The sequence below is a fragment of the Pelodiscus sinensis genome, chromosome 6 (genome assembly GCF_049634645.1).
Source record: "Pelodiscus sinensis isolate JC-2024 chromosome 6, ASM4963464v1, whole genome shotgun sequence".
In the NCBI taxonomy this organism is placed as follows: domain Eukaryota; kingdom Metazoa; phylum Chordata; order Testudines; family Trionychidae; genus Pelodiscus; species Pelodiscus sinensis.
Window position 1 is genome coordinate 118,191,041 of NC_134716.1, and position 22,537 is coordinate 118,213,577.

The 22,537-nt window shown below is 43.1% G+C and overlaps 1 protein-coding gene and 1 long non-coding RNA gene across 2 annotated transcripts in view; one reads left to right on the top strand and one right to left on the bottom strand.

The window, feature by feature from the left end:
- LOXHD1 (lipoxygenase homology PLAT domains 1) overlaps positions 1-22,537 on the top strand; it is a 288,412-nt gene that overhangs the window by 148,248 nt on the left and 117,627 nt on the right. The window contains exons 18-23 of the mRNA XM_025178253.2: positions 4,470-4,624; positions 8,679-8,839; positions 18,434-18,510; positions 19,776-19,972; positions 20,350-20,542; positions 22,183-22,343. Coding sequence (XP_025034038.2) covers positions 4,470-4,624; positions 8,679-8,839; positions 18,434-18,510; positions 19,776-19,972; positions 20,350-20,542; positions 22,183-22,343 — 944 coding nt within the window. The remainder of the gene's footprint in view (positions 1-4,469; positions 4,625-8,678; positions 8,840-18,433; positions 18,511-19,775; positions 19,973-20,349; positions 20,543-22,182; positions 22,344-22,537) is intronic.
- The window catches only part of LOC142829993 (uncharacterized), a 31,717-nt gene that overhangs the window by 698 nt on the left and 8,482 nt on the right, over positions 1-22,537 (bottom strand). The window lies entirely within an intron of this gene.

The window sequence follows — 22,537 nt, forward strand, 5'->3', positions numbered from 1 at the left end:
TGGGAGAAGACATGGACATGAGAGTTAGTGATGGGCAGAATGGAGACGGGGCACCTGTCAGCCCATGTTCCCTTCCCATGTGAGTGCCATGATCTGGGGCCTCCCAACCTCTCTAAGGGTATGTCTACACTACAAAGTTAGTTCGAACTAACGGACGTTAGTTCGAACTAACTTTCATAGGCGCTACACTATCGCTCCGCTAGTTCGAATTTAATTCGAACTAACGGAGCGCTTAGTTCGAACTAGGTAATCCTCATTCCACGAGGATTAAGCCTAGTTCGAATTTACTAGTTCGAATTAAGGGGTGGGTAGCCCCTTAATTCGAACTAGTGGGAGGCTAGCCCTTCCCAGGTTTCCCTGGTGGCCACTCTGGCCAACACCAGGGAAACTCGTATGCCCCCCTCCCGGCCCCAGACACCTTAAAGGGGCACGGGCTGGCTACAGGTGCCCGTGCCAGGTGCAAGCCTGCCAGCACCCAGCCAGCAGACCCTGCACCTGGCACGGCTCGAGCCAGCCACCCGATGCCCCTCAGCCCTCCCCCTCTTCCCAGGACCAGGCTGGCGGCTCCTGGGAGCTTGCCCGGGAGCGCAAGAGGTGGGCACCTGCCTGGGCTAGTGCGGACATCGTGGACCTCGTCCACGACCTTCACACTAGGCACAGGAAAGTGCCATCCCTCTCCAGCCTTCCACAAACCTTGGCCAGGGACACCACTCCTACCCCCTGGCTAATAGCACTCCATGGACCCAACCTCCATGACTTGATCTCACTTCCCTTTAAACTCTGTTCTAGTTCTAGCCTTCACAGCCTCCTGCAGCAAGGAGAAGGCTAGAACTAGAACAGAGTTTAAAGAGAAGTTAGATAAAGTTATGGTGTCCCTGGCCTCTGTTTGTGGAAGGCTGGAGATGGATGGCACGAGACAAATGGCTTGGTCATTGTCTTCGGTCCATCCCCTCCAGGGTCCCTAGTGTTGGCTGCTGTTGACAGATGGACCTTTGGTCTGACCCAGTACGGCCATTCTAAGCTCAGGGTCGGGGGTCTCAGTGGACCACCTTGATTTTCATGCACACCTGCTCCTGGGTGGCCAGGCTGGCAGCTATCCTGCCCTAGATGGCCACTTTCCTGTGCCTAGTGCGGAGGTCGTGGATGAGGTCCACGATCTCCGCACTAGACCAGGCGGGCGCCTGCCTCTTGCGGACCCGGACAGAGGCGGAGGGCTGGGTGGCAGCGGGTGGCTGACTCGACCCATGCCAGGTGCAGGGTCTGCTGGCTGGGTGCTGGCAGGCTTGCACCTGGCACCTGGCACCGTAGCCAGCCCGTGCCCCTTTAAGGGCTCCGGGGCCGGGAGGGGGGCAGACGAGTTTCCCTGGTGGTGCCCAGAGTGGCCACCAGGGAAAGCTGGGGAGGGCTAGCCTCCCACTAGTTTGAATTAAGTGGCTACACAGCCCTTAATTCGAACTAGCTAATTCGAACTAGGCGTTAGTCCTCGTAAAATGAGGTTTACCTAGTTCGAATTAAGCGCTCCGCTAGTTCGAATTAAGTTCGAACTAGCGGAGCCCTAGTGTAGCGCCTATCAAAGTTAATTCGAACTAACGTCTGTTAGTTCGAATTAACTTTGTAGTGTAGACATACCCCCTGATAGTTAGGAAGTTTTTCCTAATATCCAACCTAAGCCACCCTTGCTGCAGTGTCAGCCCATTGTTTCTTGTCCTGTCATGAGAGACCAAGGAGAACTATTTTTCTTCCTCCTCCTTGTGATGCCCTTTTAGATACTTGAAAACCTCTATCTTGTCCCCTCCCAGTCTTCTCCTTTCCAAACTAAACAAGCCCAATTCTTTCAGTCTTCCTTTACAGTTCATGTTCTCTAGACCTTTAATCACTCTTGTTGCTCTTCTTTGGACCTTCTCCAATTTATCCACATCTTTCTTGAAATGTGGTGCCCAGAATTGGACACAATACTCCAATTGAGGCCTAATTAGTGCAGAGTAAAGCTGAAGAATGACTTCTTGAGTCTTGCTCACAACACCCCTGTTAATAGATCCCAGATTCATGTTTGCTTTTTTGCATCAGTGTCACACTGTTGACTCATATTTAGCTTGTGGTTCACTATGACCCCAAGATCCCTTTCTGCAGTACTCCTTCCTAGACAGTCACTTCTCATTCTGTATGTGTAAGACTGATTGTTCCTTCCTAAGTGGAGTCCTATGCATTTGTCCTTATTAAACTTTATCCTATTGACCTCAGACCATTTCTCAAGTTTGTCCGGATCATTTTGAATTATGACCCTATCCTCCAAAACAGTTGCAACCCCTCCCAGCTTGGTATCATCTGCAAATTTAATAAGCTTACTCTCCATGCCAATATCTAAATCATTGATGAAGTTATTGAACAGAATCGGTCCCAAAACAGACCCCTCCGGAACCCCACTTTTTATGCCCTTTGAGCAGAATTGTGAACTGTTAATAACTACTGTCTGAGAATGGTTATCCAGCTAGTTATGTACTCACCTTATAGTAGCCCCATCTAAGTTGTATTTGCCTAGTTTATTGATAAGAATATCATGCGAGACCATATCAGATGACTTACTAAAGTCTAGGTATACCATGTCCACCTCTTCTCTCTTATCCATAAGACTTGTTATCCTATCAAAGAAAGCTATCAGATTGGTTTGACATGATTTGTTCTTTACAAATCCATGCTGGCTGTTCCCTATCACCTTATTATCTTCCAGGTGTTTGCAGATAAATTCCTTAATTACTTGCTCAATTATCTTTCCTGGTACTGAAGTTAAACTAACTGGTCTATAGTTTCCTGGGTTGTTCTTATTTCCCTTTTTAAGGATGGGCACTATATTTGTCCTTTTCCAATCTTCTGGAATCTCTGCAATCTTCTGGACCCCTGATATGGTCTTTGCAGAAAAATTGCAGTTTCATTTGAATAGATTGACAGCCCTGGAGACAAAAGACAGGACTATACAGCACTTCAAAGACTAGCAAGATGGTTTATTAGATGAGCTTTTGTGGGACAGACCCACTTCCTCAGATCAATATGTGGAAGAAAATTGGCACAACCATATATACCAAAGTGATACAATAAAAAAAAAAGTGAACACATATAAAAATGATGAATAAGGTTTTAAGAACAGAGGAGGGGTGAGGAGGGAAGGTTAGTATCTGTGAGGTAATGACATTAGGGGTGATAATTGGGGAAGCTATCTTTGTAATGGGTGAGATAATTAGCATCTTTGTTAAGACCCGTACGCCAAGTGTCAAATTTAAGCATGAATGACAGTTCTGAGGCTTCTCTTTGAAGTCTGGAGTTAAAATCTCTTTGAAGCATTATGCATGTTTTAAGGTCATTGAGAGAATGGTCAGTCTGGTTAAAATGGCAAGAAACAGTTTTCTCTCTGTGAGAGAGCTTGATGTCTGTTTTATATGCATTGATTCTTTGGAGAAGTATCTGAGAAGTTTGTCCAATGTACATAGCAGACGGACACTTTAGGCACATGATGGCATAAATTATATTTCTGGATGAACAGGAATATGTGTTCTTGATCTTGTAACTGGCATGGTTAGGTCCAATAATGGTGTCAGCAGTGTAAATATGTGGACAAAGCTGGCACCGGGGTTTGTTGCAAGGGAAAGTTCCAGGGTTGGTATTATTGTGGTATGTCCTGTGGTTGTTGGTAAGAATCATTCTGAGGTTAGGTGGTTGTCTATAGAAGACTATGGGTCTGTCTCCCAGAGCCTCTCGGAGGGTAGTATCCTGTTCCAGTATATCCTAATTATCTTCAGGACAAGTGTACAAAGGCATTTGCCTGCCAATGTAACTCAGCCTAGAGTTGGAGAGCCATGGTAAGACATGCTAAATAAAACTCAGAGGGCTCCTCCGTCAGCTCTGGTACTCCGGCTCCTCACCAGGAGTAGGGGAAGCCAATGGGAATGTTTGCTCCCGTCACCCTCCTGCTCTGTGGACAGCAATTTAAGATACGTCGACTCTAGCTATGTAATTAATATAGCTGGAGTTGGGTATCATAAGTTGACTTTCCGCACTAGTGTAGACCCAGCCTTAATCTCCTGTATGGCTACATAAAATGGGCTGCTTTGCCCCTTTATTATTGTTCCGTGCAGATGATGTTGTTTACCTGCCTCTCAGAGGTTGTTGCAAGAATCGATTTGCAAACTCTTGCAAAGTGCCAAAGTAGCTCAATAGCAATTGTGCTGCATGCAAGTGAATAAGTTCGCTTGCACCTCTCTTCGTCTAGTTCTGAAAATCTGTTGTGACAGTATGCGGGTCTTTCTAGCTCATGTGTGTCTTCTCAGCGCTTCCAAGTAAAAGCCAATACATCAGCACAATTACTGCCTGAAAATTCAAGCTGGGAATCAGAGTGTTTGGAATTAATATGATATATACATTTCAATTACAATAAAAATCGCATTCTGAACTTGCTTTATTCATTTGTGTCTTCATAGTGATAAAGTACCGGGTCACTGTTTGCACTGGGACAGTCAGTGGAAGCGGGACAGATGCCAACGTCTTTGTCAACCTCATTGGGGACCAGGGAGATACGGGAGAGCGTATCCTGTACAATAGCATAAACACCATGAATAAATTTGAGAAAGGCAGTGTAAGTTGGCACCATGGCCCTTGAAACCTGTCTGAACATGCTGCTTAGAATGTGTGACGGTTGGCAACTCGCTGAGAGAATGCTGGCTCCTTTGGGAAGCGGGTTTGGGGGAGTTTCATTCCTAGTGTTAAGCGCTGTTGATCTCCCAGGAGCTACATGTTGCTCTGAAACATAGGAGCAGCTGCAGCCTCAAGGAGATTCAGCTGCAAGCTTAGCACCGATGTTTCTTGGGACAATGGGAGTGAGTGAAAATCATGTGCATGGCAGAGGTGCCCTGAAAGCAGAGCAGAGAAAGGGTATAGTGAGGAGGATGGGCCGAGGGAGACGTTCCCTTTGCTTGGCAGCATATGTCTGTGCATTGGCTGGCCACACCAGAAGACAGACAAGAGGCAATGGATGTGATTCATTTGGCTGTAATTTTATTCACTTAGCCCCTCTGGGCATACTTGGTAACAAATTATACAGTGCAGGTCATCATCCTTTCCTTATTCATTTCTATCGGATCGCCACATAGGTCCCAGCTATCCTGCTGCTGGGACCCCACCACCCTCCTCTTATAAGAAGGGTAAGAGAGCTGTAAAAGAAGAGTGCGTCCAGATCCCCATTGTATGAGACATAGGAATCCATGTCCCCTTTATTCAGCACCCTTAGGAACACTTTCCAGCATATCCTTTTCCAGTCCATTTCATCCAGTAACTACTGTATGTCCCTTCCCTCCTGAGATCTGCCCTGGACATCCACCACAACTCTCACATACTAAGTAGTGCTATTATTCCCTAACTCCCTGCTCCATCCGGAATGGTCTCAGACCCTCTGGGGGAATGTGGGGAAAAAAAAACAATCTGCCTTGGCCAGTCTGGCGCTAAGGGGAAAAATTCCTTCTCAGCCCCCCCAAGGAAAAGGGCAATTAGCATAATACCCACAGTAGGTCAAGAGAGAGCCTGGCCCTTTGGTGAGTGAGCCTGATTCAGGTAAAAAAAGGAATTACCTTTCCTGGTAGCATTTGCACCTTATTTCTTCAGTAAAATGTTTCCTCTGAGACTATGTCTAGACTACAGAGATCTTCTGCAAAAATTTCTTGCACAAGAGAGCGTCCACACTGACTGAAAGAACTCTTTCACAAAAAGGAGTTATTCTTCGTAGAATGAGGAATATCTATGCCTGAAAAAGCCCTCTGTTCTTTCGTTTTACTTGTGCAAAAACGCGCTTGAGGTGTGGATGCTCCATGAGCTTTTGAGCAAAAACAGGTGTTTTTGTGCAAAAACTCTGTAGAGTAGACCTAGCCTGAGTGTTCATTCTTTTTTCCACCCCACTTGCATTGCTACACCTAATTTTCATGTATTATTCATACCGTTATTTTCTTGCCAGAATATCCTGTGCTTTCCTGTGAAATGGCCAGGGGTGGAGACTGTGCCCTGAGTATGTGGAAAACATGAAATAACAGAAAGGCTTAATAGTAGCTATGGCCATTGCAAGCAATGCACTTTGGATTTCTGGTTTTCAATTTAAGCTGTTAAAAGTCAGTCATGCATCTCTAAGAAGAATGTGAGCATCTGATCACAGAATCACTCACATTTCCCATTTGTGTGTAGAATGCTTTTAAAGTCATTTTTAATTAAAAATTGTAAGTGTCAAGAAAATGCAAATAAGAATGTGAGATTTTGCAAAACTGCACCTGCAAAATATACATTCACAGATGGGACCTGATTTTATATTTCTAGAGTTTCCAAACTCCCACTGGCATTCTTAGAAGTCATTGAGTTTGGGGGACTATCAGGATGCAGGACTGGGCCCTTACTGCGTCTTCAAAGCCTGTATTTGTGTGCACAGTTTGCATGTGCATGGTGGCTGGCTGCATAGCTGCGCATGAAAACTGCATTTTGCAAGTGTAATATAGGCAGTGAAAATACATTTTGCAAGTGTAATATAGGCAGTGAAAATCAGGCACTATTTATAGACCCAGTTTTGGAAAGAAGGCCCAAAATGTAAAAGGAATTTTATAAATATGAGATGAGTTTTTTTCCAGTTTGTCTACAATGTAACAATTTTTTCATCTGTAAGAAAAGCTACCACTTACCAAATGATAGCAAAGCAAGGCTCATTCTTCTGCTAGTTTGGAAGTCTGTTTCTGGGTTGTTCCAAAATAATCATAATAATCATCATCATTGTAGGGGTAAAATTATTCCCTACAATCATCTTTGTTCATTTCAGACAAACATATTTTAAAAACAGATAATTGCTAGCTTCTGTCTTGTAAAAATGATTCTTATGGCAATTTGCATGAAAGAAATAGTGGATAATAGAAAAAATAAATGTTAGAAATCCTGCTTGTGCTGTAATAGCAGCCAGACTAACCTGAGATGCATTGATTGAATAATTGCTCTTTTGGTGGGGTGAGCTAGTGAGTGAAAGCTACACAGGGCTTAACTTTGACCAGCAGAACTTGTTCATTTTAAAAACGCACTAAATCAATTTAAATCAACTAATCAATCAATTACAAATAAAAATTAATAAAAAACAAACAAAATAAAAAACTGGAAACCTCTAATCTACATGCATTTAAACCGGTTCAATCCCTCACTTGTATTAGTTTAGCTCAAGTGGGTAGTTTACTGCTAAACTGATTCAATCCAGGGTTAAACCAGTTTAGTTTATATACGGGGCAATTTCATTGGCTTATTTTCCACCAGAGTATGTTAAGTGCTCATTTATTTACACCAATGTATGGTTAGTGAGCTCAGAATCAGGCCCAGTACAGCCAACTTTGTTAAGTTAGGTTGACTCTGCTAGGTTTTGATCAGAGAATAGATACTTATCGGTTCTGATTCTACAACCCTTTATTATGTAAATAATTTTTGCTGATACAAGCTCATCCATTATTTTTAACATCTAAAAGTTCAGGAGTATGGTTTTGCTGCCCTTTTTGAAAGAACAGTTTTGCTGAAGACTTTAAAAACATATTTTTAAAGTAATAGCTGATATTTCTATAATAATCTTGTTTAGTTGGAAACATTTGTCACCCTCGCTCTAGACATTCAGGCTACGTCTACACTATTTTTTTTCTGGGCAAAAAATATGCTAACGAGGGACTCATTTGCATGAGTCGCGATCTCATTTGCATAGTTTCTGCCAATCCGTTTTTGCGCTAGGGGTTTTTGTGCAAAAACAAGCAGTGTGAACATTTTCTTTTTGTGCAAAAAACCCTTTTTCCGCAAGATCCTTTGTGGATGTTTTCTTTTTGCGCAAAACCCCCTTTTTCTGCAAGATCCTTAAGGACCTTGCAGGAAAAGTGGGTTTGTGCAAAAAGAGAACGTCCACACTGCTTGTTTTTGCGCAAAAACGGATGGGCAGAAAAATGCAAATGAGATTGCAACTCATGCAAATTAGTCCCTCATTAGCATATTTTTTGCCGAGAAAACTCATAGTGTAGACATAGCCTCAGGAAAACATGCCACCAGCAACAGCATTTTGGGGCTTTCTGTAGACAGAGGAGACAAATGCATCACAGCACTGTTTCCTCCAATTTTCTGCTGCTTAACAAGGAATACTTGTAATTGCATGGTAAACTACAGTGGTCCTTTCTGTGTATGAGTCTGTTAAAGTATTTATATGGCTGTTCCTGAAGTGTCTGTACAATACCTCCCAAACTTTAAATATGTTTATCTTCATAGTGCCCCTCTTGGGTCAGGAAGTATCATCTGAGTTTATAGTTGGAGAACTGAGGCACAGAGAGACTTACCTTAGCTCCCCCAGGAAGTCTGAGCAGAGCAGAGATCAAATATGGGTTTCCCCAGGTCCTTTCTACTAGGATGAGGTATGAGACCATGAGTGGGAGTAAGCACCCAAAATCTCTAGCCGCCTATGAGTCTAGCCCAGATGTTCAAGTTAATTCTTTGTTAAATTAACTTGAACTTAATCCATTCAGCAGCTTCTGAGGGACCTTCTACACCTTGCTGTTCTGGGGTTGGTTGATTGCAGTAATCCATGCTTATGTTTAATGTTGTTTCTTACGAGTGATGTTGCCTAATCTTGTTTCTTTCTCTCCCTGCAAAAGGCCGATGAGTTCTACATTGAAGCAGTGACTCTGAAGCAGGTGAGGAGGGTGAGGATAGGGCATGATGGCAAAGGAGGAAGCAGTGGCTGGTACCTTGACAAAGTGATAGTGAGGGAAGAAGGGCAGCCAGAAAGCCAGGCTGTGGAATTCCCATGCTACAGGTACCGGAAATGATGCTCTCAAATGATTGACTGATTTGTCCCACTTTCAAGAATCTAATTACTGTTCCAGGCCTGGAATATTCTGAAGTCATCTAAATCCTACTGAGAATCTCTTTGCTTGGTCTGAAGGCAAAATGTGGGAGTGGGAGACTAAGTAGAATATTGCCCTCTCCTAATAAATAGGCAATCCGAAGAAGATGATGATTAACCCAGGGTGGTGAGGATTTCCCAGCGACAAAATTCAACCTTGCAATGATGAATACCATGTTAATGCAACCTCCTGCAGTAGGAACACTTGTTGCTACAGCAGTCTTCTAGTTTGGTTGCAGATGTGGGGCCTTCCTCAGTCCCCACATGCCTGTCCCATGATCCAGAGAGCTGTCGCATGCTAGTCTCTTGTTGGGAGCATGCAAAATTGATAAGATGCTGTCCTGAAAACTCGCCACTTGAACAGCAGTGCCCATTGCACAAAGACAGGTGGGAATCATAGAGAAAAGGGCCATAACTCTGCCACCCAGGCAAGTTACAAATGTATTCTTCTCTTTCCTCAAGATAATAAGTGGCCAAAAAGAAAGTGCTGTAGCTGAAGCTTCCATTGGAGCTCATTTTCACATCAGACATACACGTGCTAACTAGTATCTGCCTCAATGTGGAGAGTGCAAATAATCAATGGCAAGGTCAAAACACAGCAGAACACAGCTTTAACAGAGAGTCCTGGGTCCTTCAAATCCTACATTTCTTTGCAGAGGGTTTTATGCCTTGCAGGGTGAATCCCACTGAATATCAATGAATTCCAGTATTTTTTTAAATAAGGTGCATTCTTCCCACAGGACTGGTAGTATTTTATATACTGATATGATTATTCTCAGATTGCCAACAACTGTAAAGTCACCAGATCCAGTTCTGATCTCATGTCAGTATAATCAGCAATTACTTCCCTGAAGTCAGCGTAAAACAATGTGAGCTTAGAATTAGACTCACTAAATTACTAAAGACACATCACATAACATAGAGCAGAGCGAACTTGCCAGTGTCGTAGAATTTGACATGAAATGCAATATCATGTTCACTGTGAAAAAATAGAACCCCATTTTCCATAAAAAATCCATCATGTTATGATGTTGCCATTTTTAGTACCCATTTGGTAAGTCAATGCACAGTATGGTAACCAGACAGACATTGACTTAGACATGAAATGTCCCCACTGAAAACTCAGTATCTTCAGAGATCCTTACAAGTCATAGGCTACTTCTAAGTCACATTAATGGCTACTTCTGAATAACCTCTTGATTGGAGCCATTTAATTAATGGCTTTCATCCACCTTGAGGGTGAAGATCCTTTTAAGCACTAAAGCACTTGTCACATCATCCAGTTGTGGAAAAAAATATTTCATTAACCATAAAAATAGCTACCATAAACAAGAGGTTGGAAATGAAGACCTAATTCTAGAACAGGGGCCAGCAACCTTTCTGAAGTTGCGTGCCAAGATTTAACCCTCCTAACCGGGGTTCTGCCGCTCTCCCAGGAGGGGGAAGGGGCTTTCTCCACTGCACGGCCCACTTAGTCTCCTGCCCTGGGCTCTGACCCGGCTTTTCCTCTGATGCTTTCACAGTTTCACTTTTTTTTATATTAAGTGATTAATATTAAACATAAAATACATAAAAATAAAAAGAGAAACCCAAATCCCTTTGTCAATAATAAAGCAACTAAAACAATAAACATTATCATTAAAATAAAATTTTAAAAATAATTATAGATATTCCTATGAAATACAAAAAATAATACTTCTTAAAATCTTTTAAAAGCTCAAAAAAGGTGGTTTAAAACAAAAACCAACCTAGCCCCCCCCCATGCAAATCAATATAAAACAATAATGACTAACTATTAAACTCCTCTTCAAAACAGGGATGTGAATGGATAACATCACCCTTACTGGATGATACTTACTACTTACCGTTAGTGGATTTCTCTAGCTCTGTGGGGCCTGACGCACCACAGGCAGGGAAGCTCCAGCCAGGCAGGATCAGCCCCCACCCTGGCCGGGGCTGCCACCACCCGACAAGTGGGCCCCAGCTCTGGCCCACTTAGGGCACATGTGCTGTAAGTTGCTGACCCCTGTTCTAGAATATCCAGCTTGTACATTCAGGGCTTGTCTTCACTTACTCCATAATCAACACTCTGGAGATGAATCTTCTGGAGTATGATTTAACAGGTCTAGTAAGGACCCACTAAATCAACTGCTGATGGCATCCCCATCGACCCCGGTACTTCATGGGGTCACGAAGAGTAAGGAAAGTTGATGGGAGAGTTTCTCCTGTTGACCTCCCAAAATGGGAACGCAGCAGAAATTTGGCTTAAGGTACGTCAATTCCAGCTATGCTATTCTCATAGATAGTGTTGCATATCTTAAGTGAACTTTCTTGGATAGTGTAGGTCTGGCCTTAGCCTTCACGTCATGAATCACTGGATTCTACTCTTCTGGAGTTTTCCATGACCTGTTGTCCAAGTGAGACCGTTGTCGCCCACATGGCCTGTTTTCCTGTCCTTGTGCCACCATTATCTGTTCCTCTCCGATGGAAATGGTCACATGACCAACAGAATGGGAGTAAGCGGAGACTGTTCCTACCACTGTCTCTCGTGCCTGTGACTTTGGCGGGCTAATGAGAAAGTGGAGCCAAATGATAGTCTGAAGTTGTTGTGGAGGCCGGAAGTATCTGAAGGCTAAGGTGCTCATCCACTGCATCCTCCGTAAGAAGGAATGAACTCGTCCATGACCCGCAGTGTTTGGATGCTTCCACTCCTGCTGGCCAGGGATACCTCCAGCTCCCTTGCTGCTCTGGAGATGATTCACGGAGGCCTGCTCCTCCAGGGTACAGATAGTTCTACAAACTTGGCTAGGAGGAGCAGCCCTTCCTTAGAGAACCATGGCAAGCAAGTGGGAGTGAGAAGTTAGAAACTGCCATTCAGAAAGGGCAGGGGAAGCATCTGTCTCAATCAGTTTGTTGTCAGCCGGTGGATATGTTGTTGTACTTATCACCCTTCTCTTTTGTGCCTCCATCACCTTCTGTTGTCACATGCAGCCCATTGACAAACTCCAGAGGAAGTCATTTGCTTTCTGCATGACCTGTTACCTAGGACTGCTCCAGGAACATGCTCTGAGCTCAGCCACTTCTGCTGTGCTCCACCGCAGCCAGACCACAAAATACCTTTTCCCAACAGGAATCGATCAGACTGGTTCAGAAAATGCCAAACCTTATCCCACAGATCTGGATGTCCTGAGATATAGGAAATAATTCTGTTGTAGGAGGCCGGTTCTCATGATGTCTGAAGCCATGTGGATTTCCCTCCCATATAACTCACTGAAGTCTGTTTTGTTCTTCTCATTTACATGTGCAAGCATGTGGCTACGTTTTTTTTTAATTAAAAGCTTTTAACAATAATCATTTGTGTAGCACTGTAGAAACTTCCGCTAATTAAATCACAACAATCCTACGAGGATTATTAGCAAATTGAGGTACAGAGAAGCTAAATGGATTAACAGTGCATTTGCAGCAGAGCCGGGAATAGACTCCTGGAGCAATGTCTCCCAGTCCTGTGCTTTAAACTACTAAAATAGTTGCTGTTGTTATTCTCAGAATCAGTGTATTAAAATGCCCCTTTAAAGTACATTTCCAAGAAGTATGCTCTGAGCAAGCTCAAAAGCTTGTCTCTCACACCAAAAGAAATTGGTCTAATGAAAGATATTACCTCACCCATTTTGTCTCTACAGAGTGCTAGCACGCGATTCAGATGCTTTGAACTCTTTTACAACTTTCTGACATTAGAATAATTCAGTTTTTTTCAACGTAAATCACTGAGCCATTTGGTGCAATGACTGAAGCCATCTGTATATTGTAAGTGCTTTGCAGTTTGGGTGCTATAAAACATAAATAGCTCTAACAATAAAAGGGATTGGTGAAAAGATTGACTCAAATAAGAGCCACTTTTCCCATTCTTAGGACTAAAGGTATTTTGAGGATCAAAACTTTGGTTTTTTACTTTCACTTTGGGGCTCTGTGCAAGATCAGGAACAGAATGGCTGATATCCACTAAAGCCACATCTTCAGTATGCAGAAGATCAACACTGTCATGGTTGATCTTCCAAGGTTTGAATAAGCGGGTCTAGTGAAGACCCTCTAACTTTAATTCAGAGGACACCCCACCATCGACACCGATACTCCTGCTCCTCACGAAGAGTAAGAGAAGCAGATGGAAGCATTTGCTCCCATTGACCTCCCGCTGTATGGACAGTGCGGAAATATAATTTAAGATATGTTGACTCCAATTATGTGATTAATGTATCTGGAGCTGAGTATCTTAATTCAACCTTCTGCAGTGTGGAGACCAGGCCTTCATAACACCCCATGCAGAAATGAAATAGAAATCAAAGACAGCCCAATCTCACATTAGGCCCAGTCCTCAACTGGTATAGATCATTATACCACCATTGAATTGATTTTATACTAGTTGGGGATATTGCTTGATATTTCTAGCTCATCTTTAGAAACCCACATGTGAATATTTGTGATATTTCTTTTGGATAAGTGTTCAAACCCAACCAAAATCTCTGAACTCCTTGTAGTTTTCACGTTTGTGCCTTTTGTAAATATTTATGTAATACGGGATTATAGAATATCAGTTTAGTCTGATTGAGTGTATGCAGCTCAGAGTAGAACCTGAGTGAGGTATGTGTATATTAGAAACATCTAGACAGATGTATATAAACTAACTAGGGATTATTGTTGATTTTGCATTGCAAACGAAGTGCTTCCACACACACTTTGTACAGCAAGTACTTTGGCTGTTAAGTCAAGTGATTATTTTACATGGTCTGATGTGTTTAGAACATGTCAATCCATTCATGCTTTGTGGATATATATAACCCAGTTGACATCATTCTAAACCTCATTCATTGTACATAGAATTCTTTTGTCCCTCCAAAATTCTTGCATACCTGCTACTGAGCATGGGAGGTACCTTGAGCTTGATGTACGTTTAGAGATACAAGTGCTTTACAGTGTTATATTGTGACTTCAGTGGAACAATGTTAGAATAAAACGTTGCAAGGAAAAGGAGAAACAAAAATGTGCTGCAAATCAAAAATCACTCATCTGTCATTACTCAGAAGTCTTCATCTTTCTCTGCTTGTGTCCTTGCCATGGCCTGCTATTCTCTTGGCCAACACAAAGGCAACGATTGGTTAATAGTACCTTCCTTAAGTCATTTCTCTTGATGATCTACATCCATCTTTCTTTTCACCAGTCTGTAGCAAGCTTTCCACACCCGATTTAAATTCTTTCTTGCTTGTTCATCAGTAGTCCCCAGCAAAGAGTGAAGCTCTTCTCCAAAAAAGTTTCCCGTCATGAATTCCCTTGTGGCGCTCCCTTCTACACCAAAGAAGCAGTTAACATTTGCCCTTCTGTACCCAAAGCTCTGTTTCTCATGGGAGACATTTTGATTCTCTTACCGTACCTCAGGAAGTGCCCTTGTATTCACATCATATTGGGTGATTGTGCCAGCCACAGCAAAGGATACAAAAACAACAACATATACACCAGCAACAGCATGCCACATGACTGATGCTCGATTTGCACAAAAATCAGCTGGTATAAAGTTGGCCATCTCAGGGGCTTCTCTCTTCCTGAAAGGCATTTTGAATCGAGAGGACTGTGGGACAGGCAAAAAATAAGTCCTGTTTTCTGGGGACACCCCCATTTAAGTTCCAGGTATGCAGAGGCATCTTGACTCTTGTGATGACTCAATCCCTAGTTGTTGGATACCTGTCCAAGGATGGGACCCCTGAATCAACATCAAGAACTACACGACACACAGGTACTAAGGATCAGTTCCAACAGGTAAAAAAAAAAGCCAAACCAATGACTAATACAAAAATTTCCTTCCTTAAGACACATGCCTTGACACATTCTTCTTGTGTCCTCCATACATTCCACACTTGGCTCAGTTCTTTACAACAATCTCTCATTCTCCAGCACATCTGGCTGCACTTTTATGTCCCTACAGTCCCTCTCACTCACCACTGAGGGAGAACGTCAAACATGATAACCTCTAAACCTTTCCAATGCACATGGCCACATGTTTTACAGAGTGAAAGGGAAGAATACTGGGTAGTTTACATACCCGACAACCAACAAAAGTTTAGTGCGGGAATGGCATTACATGTGTAATATTTCTGCATGGTGCCGTGCACTTAGTGTTATTGCAAAACCCTGGTGGTTATTTCATGGTCCCCTTAAATATTCTGGGCTACCAAGTATTCCTGGTGCTTTTGCCAGCTCTGTGTTCTTTACTTTATGTTTGATGTCCCTGCATACTGCTGTTTCTTCTGCATAGCACCTGTGCTGATATTATTTCTGTGTGCAGAGGTGGGTGGAGGAAGGAGATTCTCTCTTTCTATTTCAAATGGATGACATTAGAACTTGTCACATTAAAAAAAACTTTCAAAACTCATGGGAAAGGGGGTCGGTAGCTCAGGATTTGATTGTTGGCTCTGGATTGCTTTTAGGTCATCATTTAAATCCAGGTAGTGGTGACTTTAAAGGTGATACAGCTTGAGGACTGTTGGGCTTATGAGAAATGGGAAGATGGCCTCCATCTAAGTGTTAGCTGACATTTGTCCACATACCAAAACCATTGCCTCAGTCAGCTCTAATTGGCTTCCTTGTTGGCTGTCTCAACAGCAAAGCTGAAGGATGGTGGAGACTGAACTCCCCTCTTCCTTTGTGTGATGGGTGAAGATGGAGCATATTAATGGAGAACAGCCTAGGGAAACGTGTTCTGCTTCTGCACTGCACTTGTCCAGTGAATAAAGAAGATTTCAGCCTCCAGGGGCTATCAGTCTGGCATTTCTCAACAGCACTATCTTCTCAAACTCAACAAGGAGTCCTGTGGCACCTTAAAGACTAACAATTTTCTTTGGGCATAAGTTTCCGTGGGCTGGAGCTCACTTCATCAGATGTATGAAGTGGAAACTTCAATTTGACGGAGATCTATCTATCTATCTATCTATCTATCTATCTATCTATCTATCTATCTATCTATCTATCTATCTATCTATCTAATCACCTTAGAGATTAGTGCATCTGTCTGTGAGTCCATCCATCTGTCTCTGTCTTCCAGTCTGTTTGTTCAAGAGCTCCGCCTAAACAGTAAGGGTGTGTCTAGACTACAGGGTTTTTTCGAAAAAGTGGACTTTTTTCGAAAGAACTTTCCCTGCATCTAGACTGCCACCGCATTCTTTCGAAATTAAATCAAAAGAACACAGCAGTTTTTTCAACCACGGTAAACCCCATTTTACTAGGAAGAACGCCTTTTTTCGAAAAAAGGCATTCTTGAATGCAAACAGGGCTTTTTCGAAAGAGAGCATCCAGACTGCCAACCAAATGTGGTGATCCTAGCTCTTAGGCTACGTCTAGACTACAAGCCTCTTTCGAAAGAGGCTTTTTCAAAAAATCTGCTTGTAGTCTAGACGCTTTCTTTTGAAAGAGGCTTTTTTGAAAGATTCTTTTGAAAAAGCTTCTTTCAAAAGAGGCTGGTAGTCTAGATGTAGCCTAAGAGCCAGGACCACCACATTTGGTAGGCAGCTTCCTCTTATCCTAACTTAAAGCAAGTTCAGGATTTGGTTATGCCAGGAAAAAGAGTTGTGCCTGGACTCTGAGCGCGGGGACAGCTATACTGCAGAATGATAAGTGGGGGCAGATGCACCAGGAAGGGAGCAGTCAGCTCGGGACGGGGGTTCACCATGTTGCTTGCCACAAGCCTGGGTAAGTTGCCACCCAGCTCCAAACTCTTTCCCCCCAGGCCTCAGCCGCAGCGCTGGACCAGGAGGTGGGGAAAAGCCACACTGGCCTCACTGTTGCAGCCCCCCCCCCACTCCCGGGGACACCACTGGGACTGGGCAGCAGAGTCCAGGCCCTCCCTGCAGGAGCCACAGCCTCCTCCCCACCCCCAGCACCACCAAGTTGCCCAGCAAGACTGTGCCCAGCCAACCTACATGACTCTCCCCTCCCTCCTGGGCCAAACTCTGGGACCTGTGCACCCTCCTCCCACTGTCCCCTGGGCCCCAGGAATGTCAGCAGGCAGCCTCTGAAGCCCCTGCACCCTCAGGCCAGCCACAGGGAGTCCCAGACAGAGGCCTGCATGGCCTCCCACAACTCCAGGGCCAGACCCAGGCAATGCCAGGTAAGTCTTCTAGTATGTGCATACAAAGATGGGAGTGTCACATTAATATGGAGAGGACCAGGTCTAATGAGGCCAATTCAGTCAGAGTGGATGTGGCCCATTCCCAACAGTTGATGAGAAGCTGAGAATAGCAAAAGGGGAGAAAATAACTTTTTGGATGAGCTACCCATTCCCAGCCAGTCCCAGTCTCTATCAGACCCAGTCTGATCGTGTCAAGTTTTCACATGAATTCCAGCTCTGCAATTTCACACCACAGCACTGTTTTTGAAGTTTTGGGGGGCATGAGAGCTAATGCCCAAATAAAATTTTTAGTCTTTAAGGTGCCACAAGACTCCTTTTTGCTTTTGTTGAAACAGACTAATGTGGCTACCCCACTGACAATGATCAAACTCCTTTCTCTAGCAGGGTTTTTAATCAACCACCTAACACTTTGAAATAATTTGTGCTACCGTCTTCTGATCAGGAAAATGGGAAGCTCTGTCAATACCTCACCTGTATTGAAATGATTATAATATTTCCCCCCCTATTGGCTGTAATATCTTCCTCATTAGGGTTCAGGGAAACAGCTCTTCCTTTTAAGTTTTAAGGATCAGCAACAACTTTTCCTCAATTTTCTCTGCACCCATCTCTACAGAGATGGTGTCCATAGTTCTGTTTCAACCAATGGAGCTCCTTCATGTGTCTTCCTAAGTAGCCTAATGATTTGCTCTTACGTGAATGTTGCAGTGCAAATAAATTCCTCCCTCCCTCCCTCCCTCCCTCCTGTGTTAGCTCTCCAGGGTGAAGTCTGCTGCTTCCACAGCACATCCAGCTCTAGAATGGAGAGGCAAGGTGCCATAATATAATTTAGCTCTTGCCTGGTGCAGAAGTGTCTCCTGGTTACCCTTTGAAAGCATAGGATGAAAACCGGCAGTCATCAGAAGGGAGGCAAATAGTCTGATTTGATATTATTATCAGAATAAAAGACTGTAAGAATTTCCAGATGATGGGCAAGATTTTCAAAAGACCCAGCTTTCCTCTCTGCAGGAATGAATTGTATCTGCTGAATTTGCACCTTTGTTTAAATGCAGCTGCGAGTCACAATAGCTGCACCTCTACTGGTGCTGCAGATAGAAGCTGGGCCTTTTGAAAATATTAGCTCTTACAGAACTTAGACTAATTTGTGACTGACCGCTGCAACATTAGATCACACTCCTGAGGAAAAGGACTCATGTTCTTCACAGATGGATAGCTGCCTAAACATGTCCCTTTATCTGCACAGTATTACTATGTGATATATACTGTATTTGTCTGGACCTTTAAACCCTTGAATGTGGTAAATATTAGGAGATAACTTACTTTTATTTGCAAACCAGGTGGCTTGACAAAAATGAGGATGATGGTCAGATTGTTCGAGAGTTAGTACCAGCTGGGAATTCACCGATACTGAAAAGTGAGTTTGGTCTGGGAGGGAGAAGGCTTTGGATTGGGCAGTCTCTTTATTTTTAAATCAACAGAAAAACAACAATATTTTTACCAATAACGTCTAAAAATGTGCACGGGAGGAGGTCAGGGAACCTCTGATGTTTAAATCCTAATTTATGAATGGGATTCATTCACATACACGAGGATGAGTGCAATGTTTTTGTGTAATGGAAAGAATTTTCTGAAAATGTTAAGACCGGCTTGGTTTTGTGTGAATGCAGACTTGGATCCTTAAACGTTTGCTTCCTCTGCTGGGTGAGTTCCACTGAATAACACAAAATTTCAGCCAATTGCCCCCTCTTCCCCCCACCCCCAAAAAAGAGAGAAAGACAACAAGCTTCCCTTGTTGGGATTATAAGGCACCAGCAGTGTGATTTCCTAAAACATTGCTAAATGAAGAATGAAAACATATCTCTAGTAATTAGTTTGCAACTTCAACAACAAACAACAACAAAGAGGGGCTAAAATGAAGCAATAAGCATAAAGTAGAAAAAACGACTTCCATTTCTAACAGAGTTTAATTTTTCATGTTTTGGTAATAATCTAACTCTATGAGTCCATCATCAGACATTATCAGGCTATTTATAGATCTGTTATATTTTTCACCACAGGTATGTCTAGACTACATCCCTCTGTCGCTAGACAAACCGAAATTGCTAATGAAGCGAGGATTTAAATATGCCACGCTTCATTAGAATAAAAATGGCTGCCGCTTTTTGCCGATGCGGCACTTTGCCAGCAAAAAGCGGCAGTCTAGATGGGGATCGGTTGATAAGGAAAGCCTTTTCTGACCAATCCTGTAAACTTCGTTGTATGAGGCATAAGGGATTGGTCGTAAAAGGCTTTCCTTGTTGACTGATCCCCATCTAGACTGCTGCTTTTTGCCGGCAAAGTGCCGTGTCGGCAAAAAGTGGCGGCCATTTTTATTCTAATGAAGCGTGGGATATTTAAATCCTCACTTCATTAGCAATTTTGATATGTCTAATTTACATCCCTCTGGAGACAGAGGGATGTAGTCTAGACATACCCCACTTGTATTGCTGGTGAACATATCTCATAGGTTTAAGAGCTCCTTCCAGTCTGCTGCTTTGGGAAAGCCTCCGATGCAAATGTGTCTAAGCCTGTTTCATTCATGCTTGTGCTCTGTTCAAGTGTGCAGCAACCTTCAGTGATCCAGGGTGAGCTTTGGCAGTGCATCATGTGTCTGTATTGTGTACATTAATCTCTCTTTAGATGTCAGCTATCACATCAGTATAAAGACAGGAGATGTTCCTGGAGCCAGCTCAGATTCTAAAGTTTTTATCAAACTATATGGTGAAAAAGGAAACACCAGCAAGGAGCCTCTGTTAGTTTCTGATAATGACCTAGGCAATTACTTTGAACGTGGACGAGTGGATGAGTTTGTTTTAGAGACGCTGGATATTGGAAAGGTAAGACTTAATCACAAGGAAGTCAGTATTTTATGCCAGGGCTTTGTGTGCAGCATGGCACCAAGGGAACTGCTTGCTGAATTGTGAAAGAATCTGACCTTTGGATAAAATATTACAAATCACATTTTCAAATTGGCTGCAGCAAATTGCAACCAGAGATTTTTCAGGGATGTCGGTTTGCACATGCAAGGGAATGTCCCCTCTCTGCCTGCCTAATTGTCCAAATAGCATATGTAATAGCACAAGCTGATTGGTATAGAAATGGTTTGCATGCGCATAGTGAAAGAATGGGGCATACAGTAAAAGTCGATTTTTATTTTATTAAGCTATTGCCTTCCTTGTTCTCCCCACCCCTTTTTGCTTTTTTCCTTTTCAAGATCAACCGACTTTTGATTGGACATGATAATGTAGGGCTCCGATCTGGTTGGTTCCTGGCTAGTGTCCAGATCACAGTTCCTGTCCATGGACGGCAGTACATGTTCCCATGCAACAGATGGCTTGACAAAGACGAGGCTGATGGGAAAGTGGAGGTGGAACTCTACCCCAGTGAGATTGTGTCCATTGAGAAATGTGAGGGGAAAAAGCCTTTGTTGTTGTTATTAAGTATTATCTGTATTACTGTAAGATGTAGGATGCACAGGGATGTAGCATGGCCCCACTGTGCTTGGATCTGTACAAACACAAAAAGATGGTCTGTCCCCTATGGTGCTTGCAATCTATGTATAAGACAAGAGATAACAGATGGATACCGACATAAAGACAAGGAAACAATGATATGGTATTGGTCAGAGTGATATGCAGTGGTAGCAGCACACTGTGCAATGATAAAGCCCTGTTGCTGTGGTCATTTATCACCACAGTAGAAAAAATGAAAAAACACAAGAATAAACACATTAGGGTTGATTCTTGCACTCACAGGGTTATTCCTGAGGTGGGCTGTGTCTACATTGGCATCCCTTTCCGGAAAAGGGATGCTAATGAGATCAGTCGGAATTGCAAATCCGCGGGGGATTTAAATATCTCCCGCGGCATTTGCATTTACGTGGCTGCCGCTTTTTTCCAGCTTGGGGATAAGCCGGAGAAAAGCGCCAGTCTAGACGTGATTCTCCGGAAAATAAACCCTTTTCCGGAGGATCTTTTATTCCTACTTGAATTTGCAATTCCGAAGTGTCTAATCTGCATCCCTTTTCCGGAAAAGGGGTGCCGTGTAGACACAGCCGTGATGTAATAGGCCCCCTCCATCTCAACTTCTTGGATTTTAGGAAGAACCTAGGCTATGACCGCACTTGGTGGAACCAGATGCTGTGTTTCTCTTGCTGCAACTTCAAGGTATCTCTTTGCTGACCTGCAGCTACCAGGCCATTGCAGAGTGGCATCCTCACACATCTCTTTCAGTTCATCACAGTCTTGGCTTGCAACAGCATCTGAATTTCCAGCTCCAGTCTCTCTAGAGGAGAGAAGATTTCTGATAGATGCAGATGAAGATCCATTCTGGTTTTGACTGACATGAGTGCATTAGTTTTCAATTAAACTAATTGCTCCACTTAGCACCCTTCCCACTACTGCATGAACATCGCCGTAGTTAATGTTGCAATAAGATTCTATTTTAAAAGCCCCCATTTTTGCAGACCTCTAACTTTGAGTTGGGACATTCACTTGACCTGAAAGTCAGTGGTCTGATTGAGAATATTTTTACCATCCACTATTGGACTCAGGGCTTCCACCTGGGGACAGTGGGACTTGAGCTTAGACTTGGGCTCCTCTTTCTCGCCCTGTAGTAATTTTTGTTGTCAGAAGGGGGTCGCAGAGCACTAGATCCACTGCACTAGATGATTCATACCAATGTCTGTACTGAGTTTGGCTACTTCTAAAATTAGAACATTAGACAACTAATAACGCTTCATTAATGTTTGTAGAGCTGTAGATTTTTAAAGCTACTTTATTAGACACATTTTTCAGGTGCTTTTACCAAAGCAGCCTGTGTCAGAGACATTTCTAGGAGGTACCTTAGCCTGTTGAGAGGCATTATCTGTGGATCCATTAAATTTTTTCTACATGGTAAAAATATCCTATGTGCATTATAGACAATAATTAATTTTCATTTCAGAACAATTTGATGCGCATCACCATTAGCAACCCCCCTCCAGATTTAAACGCAGGAAATGTGTGTATTAATGCCTCCGTTACATTTATTTTTTCTTTTGGAACAGTGGTAAATTACGAGGTGTCTATAGTTACGGGGGACGTGCGGGGAGCAGGCACCAATGCCAATGTCTTCATGCAGCTTTATGGCGAAACTGGCAAAAGCGAGGTAATCACCTTGAAAAGCAGGTCAAACAACTTCGAGAGGGGAGCAACAGATATTTTCAAGGTATGATGAAAGCAACCTTTACTCTTTACTTGAAGGGAAAGGAAGAAGAACCAAAATAACAAAACAGCAAAAGAACGCTTGTTTTTCCTGCACTATTGGCTTTTGGGCTTCACAAAAGATAAGCTAGTTTCACTTTCAGGTTCCCATGCCCTAGTATTTGGGATGCAGGCACTGGAAGGCTACATCTAGACTGC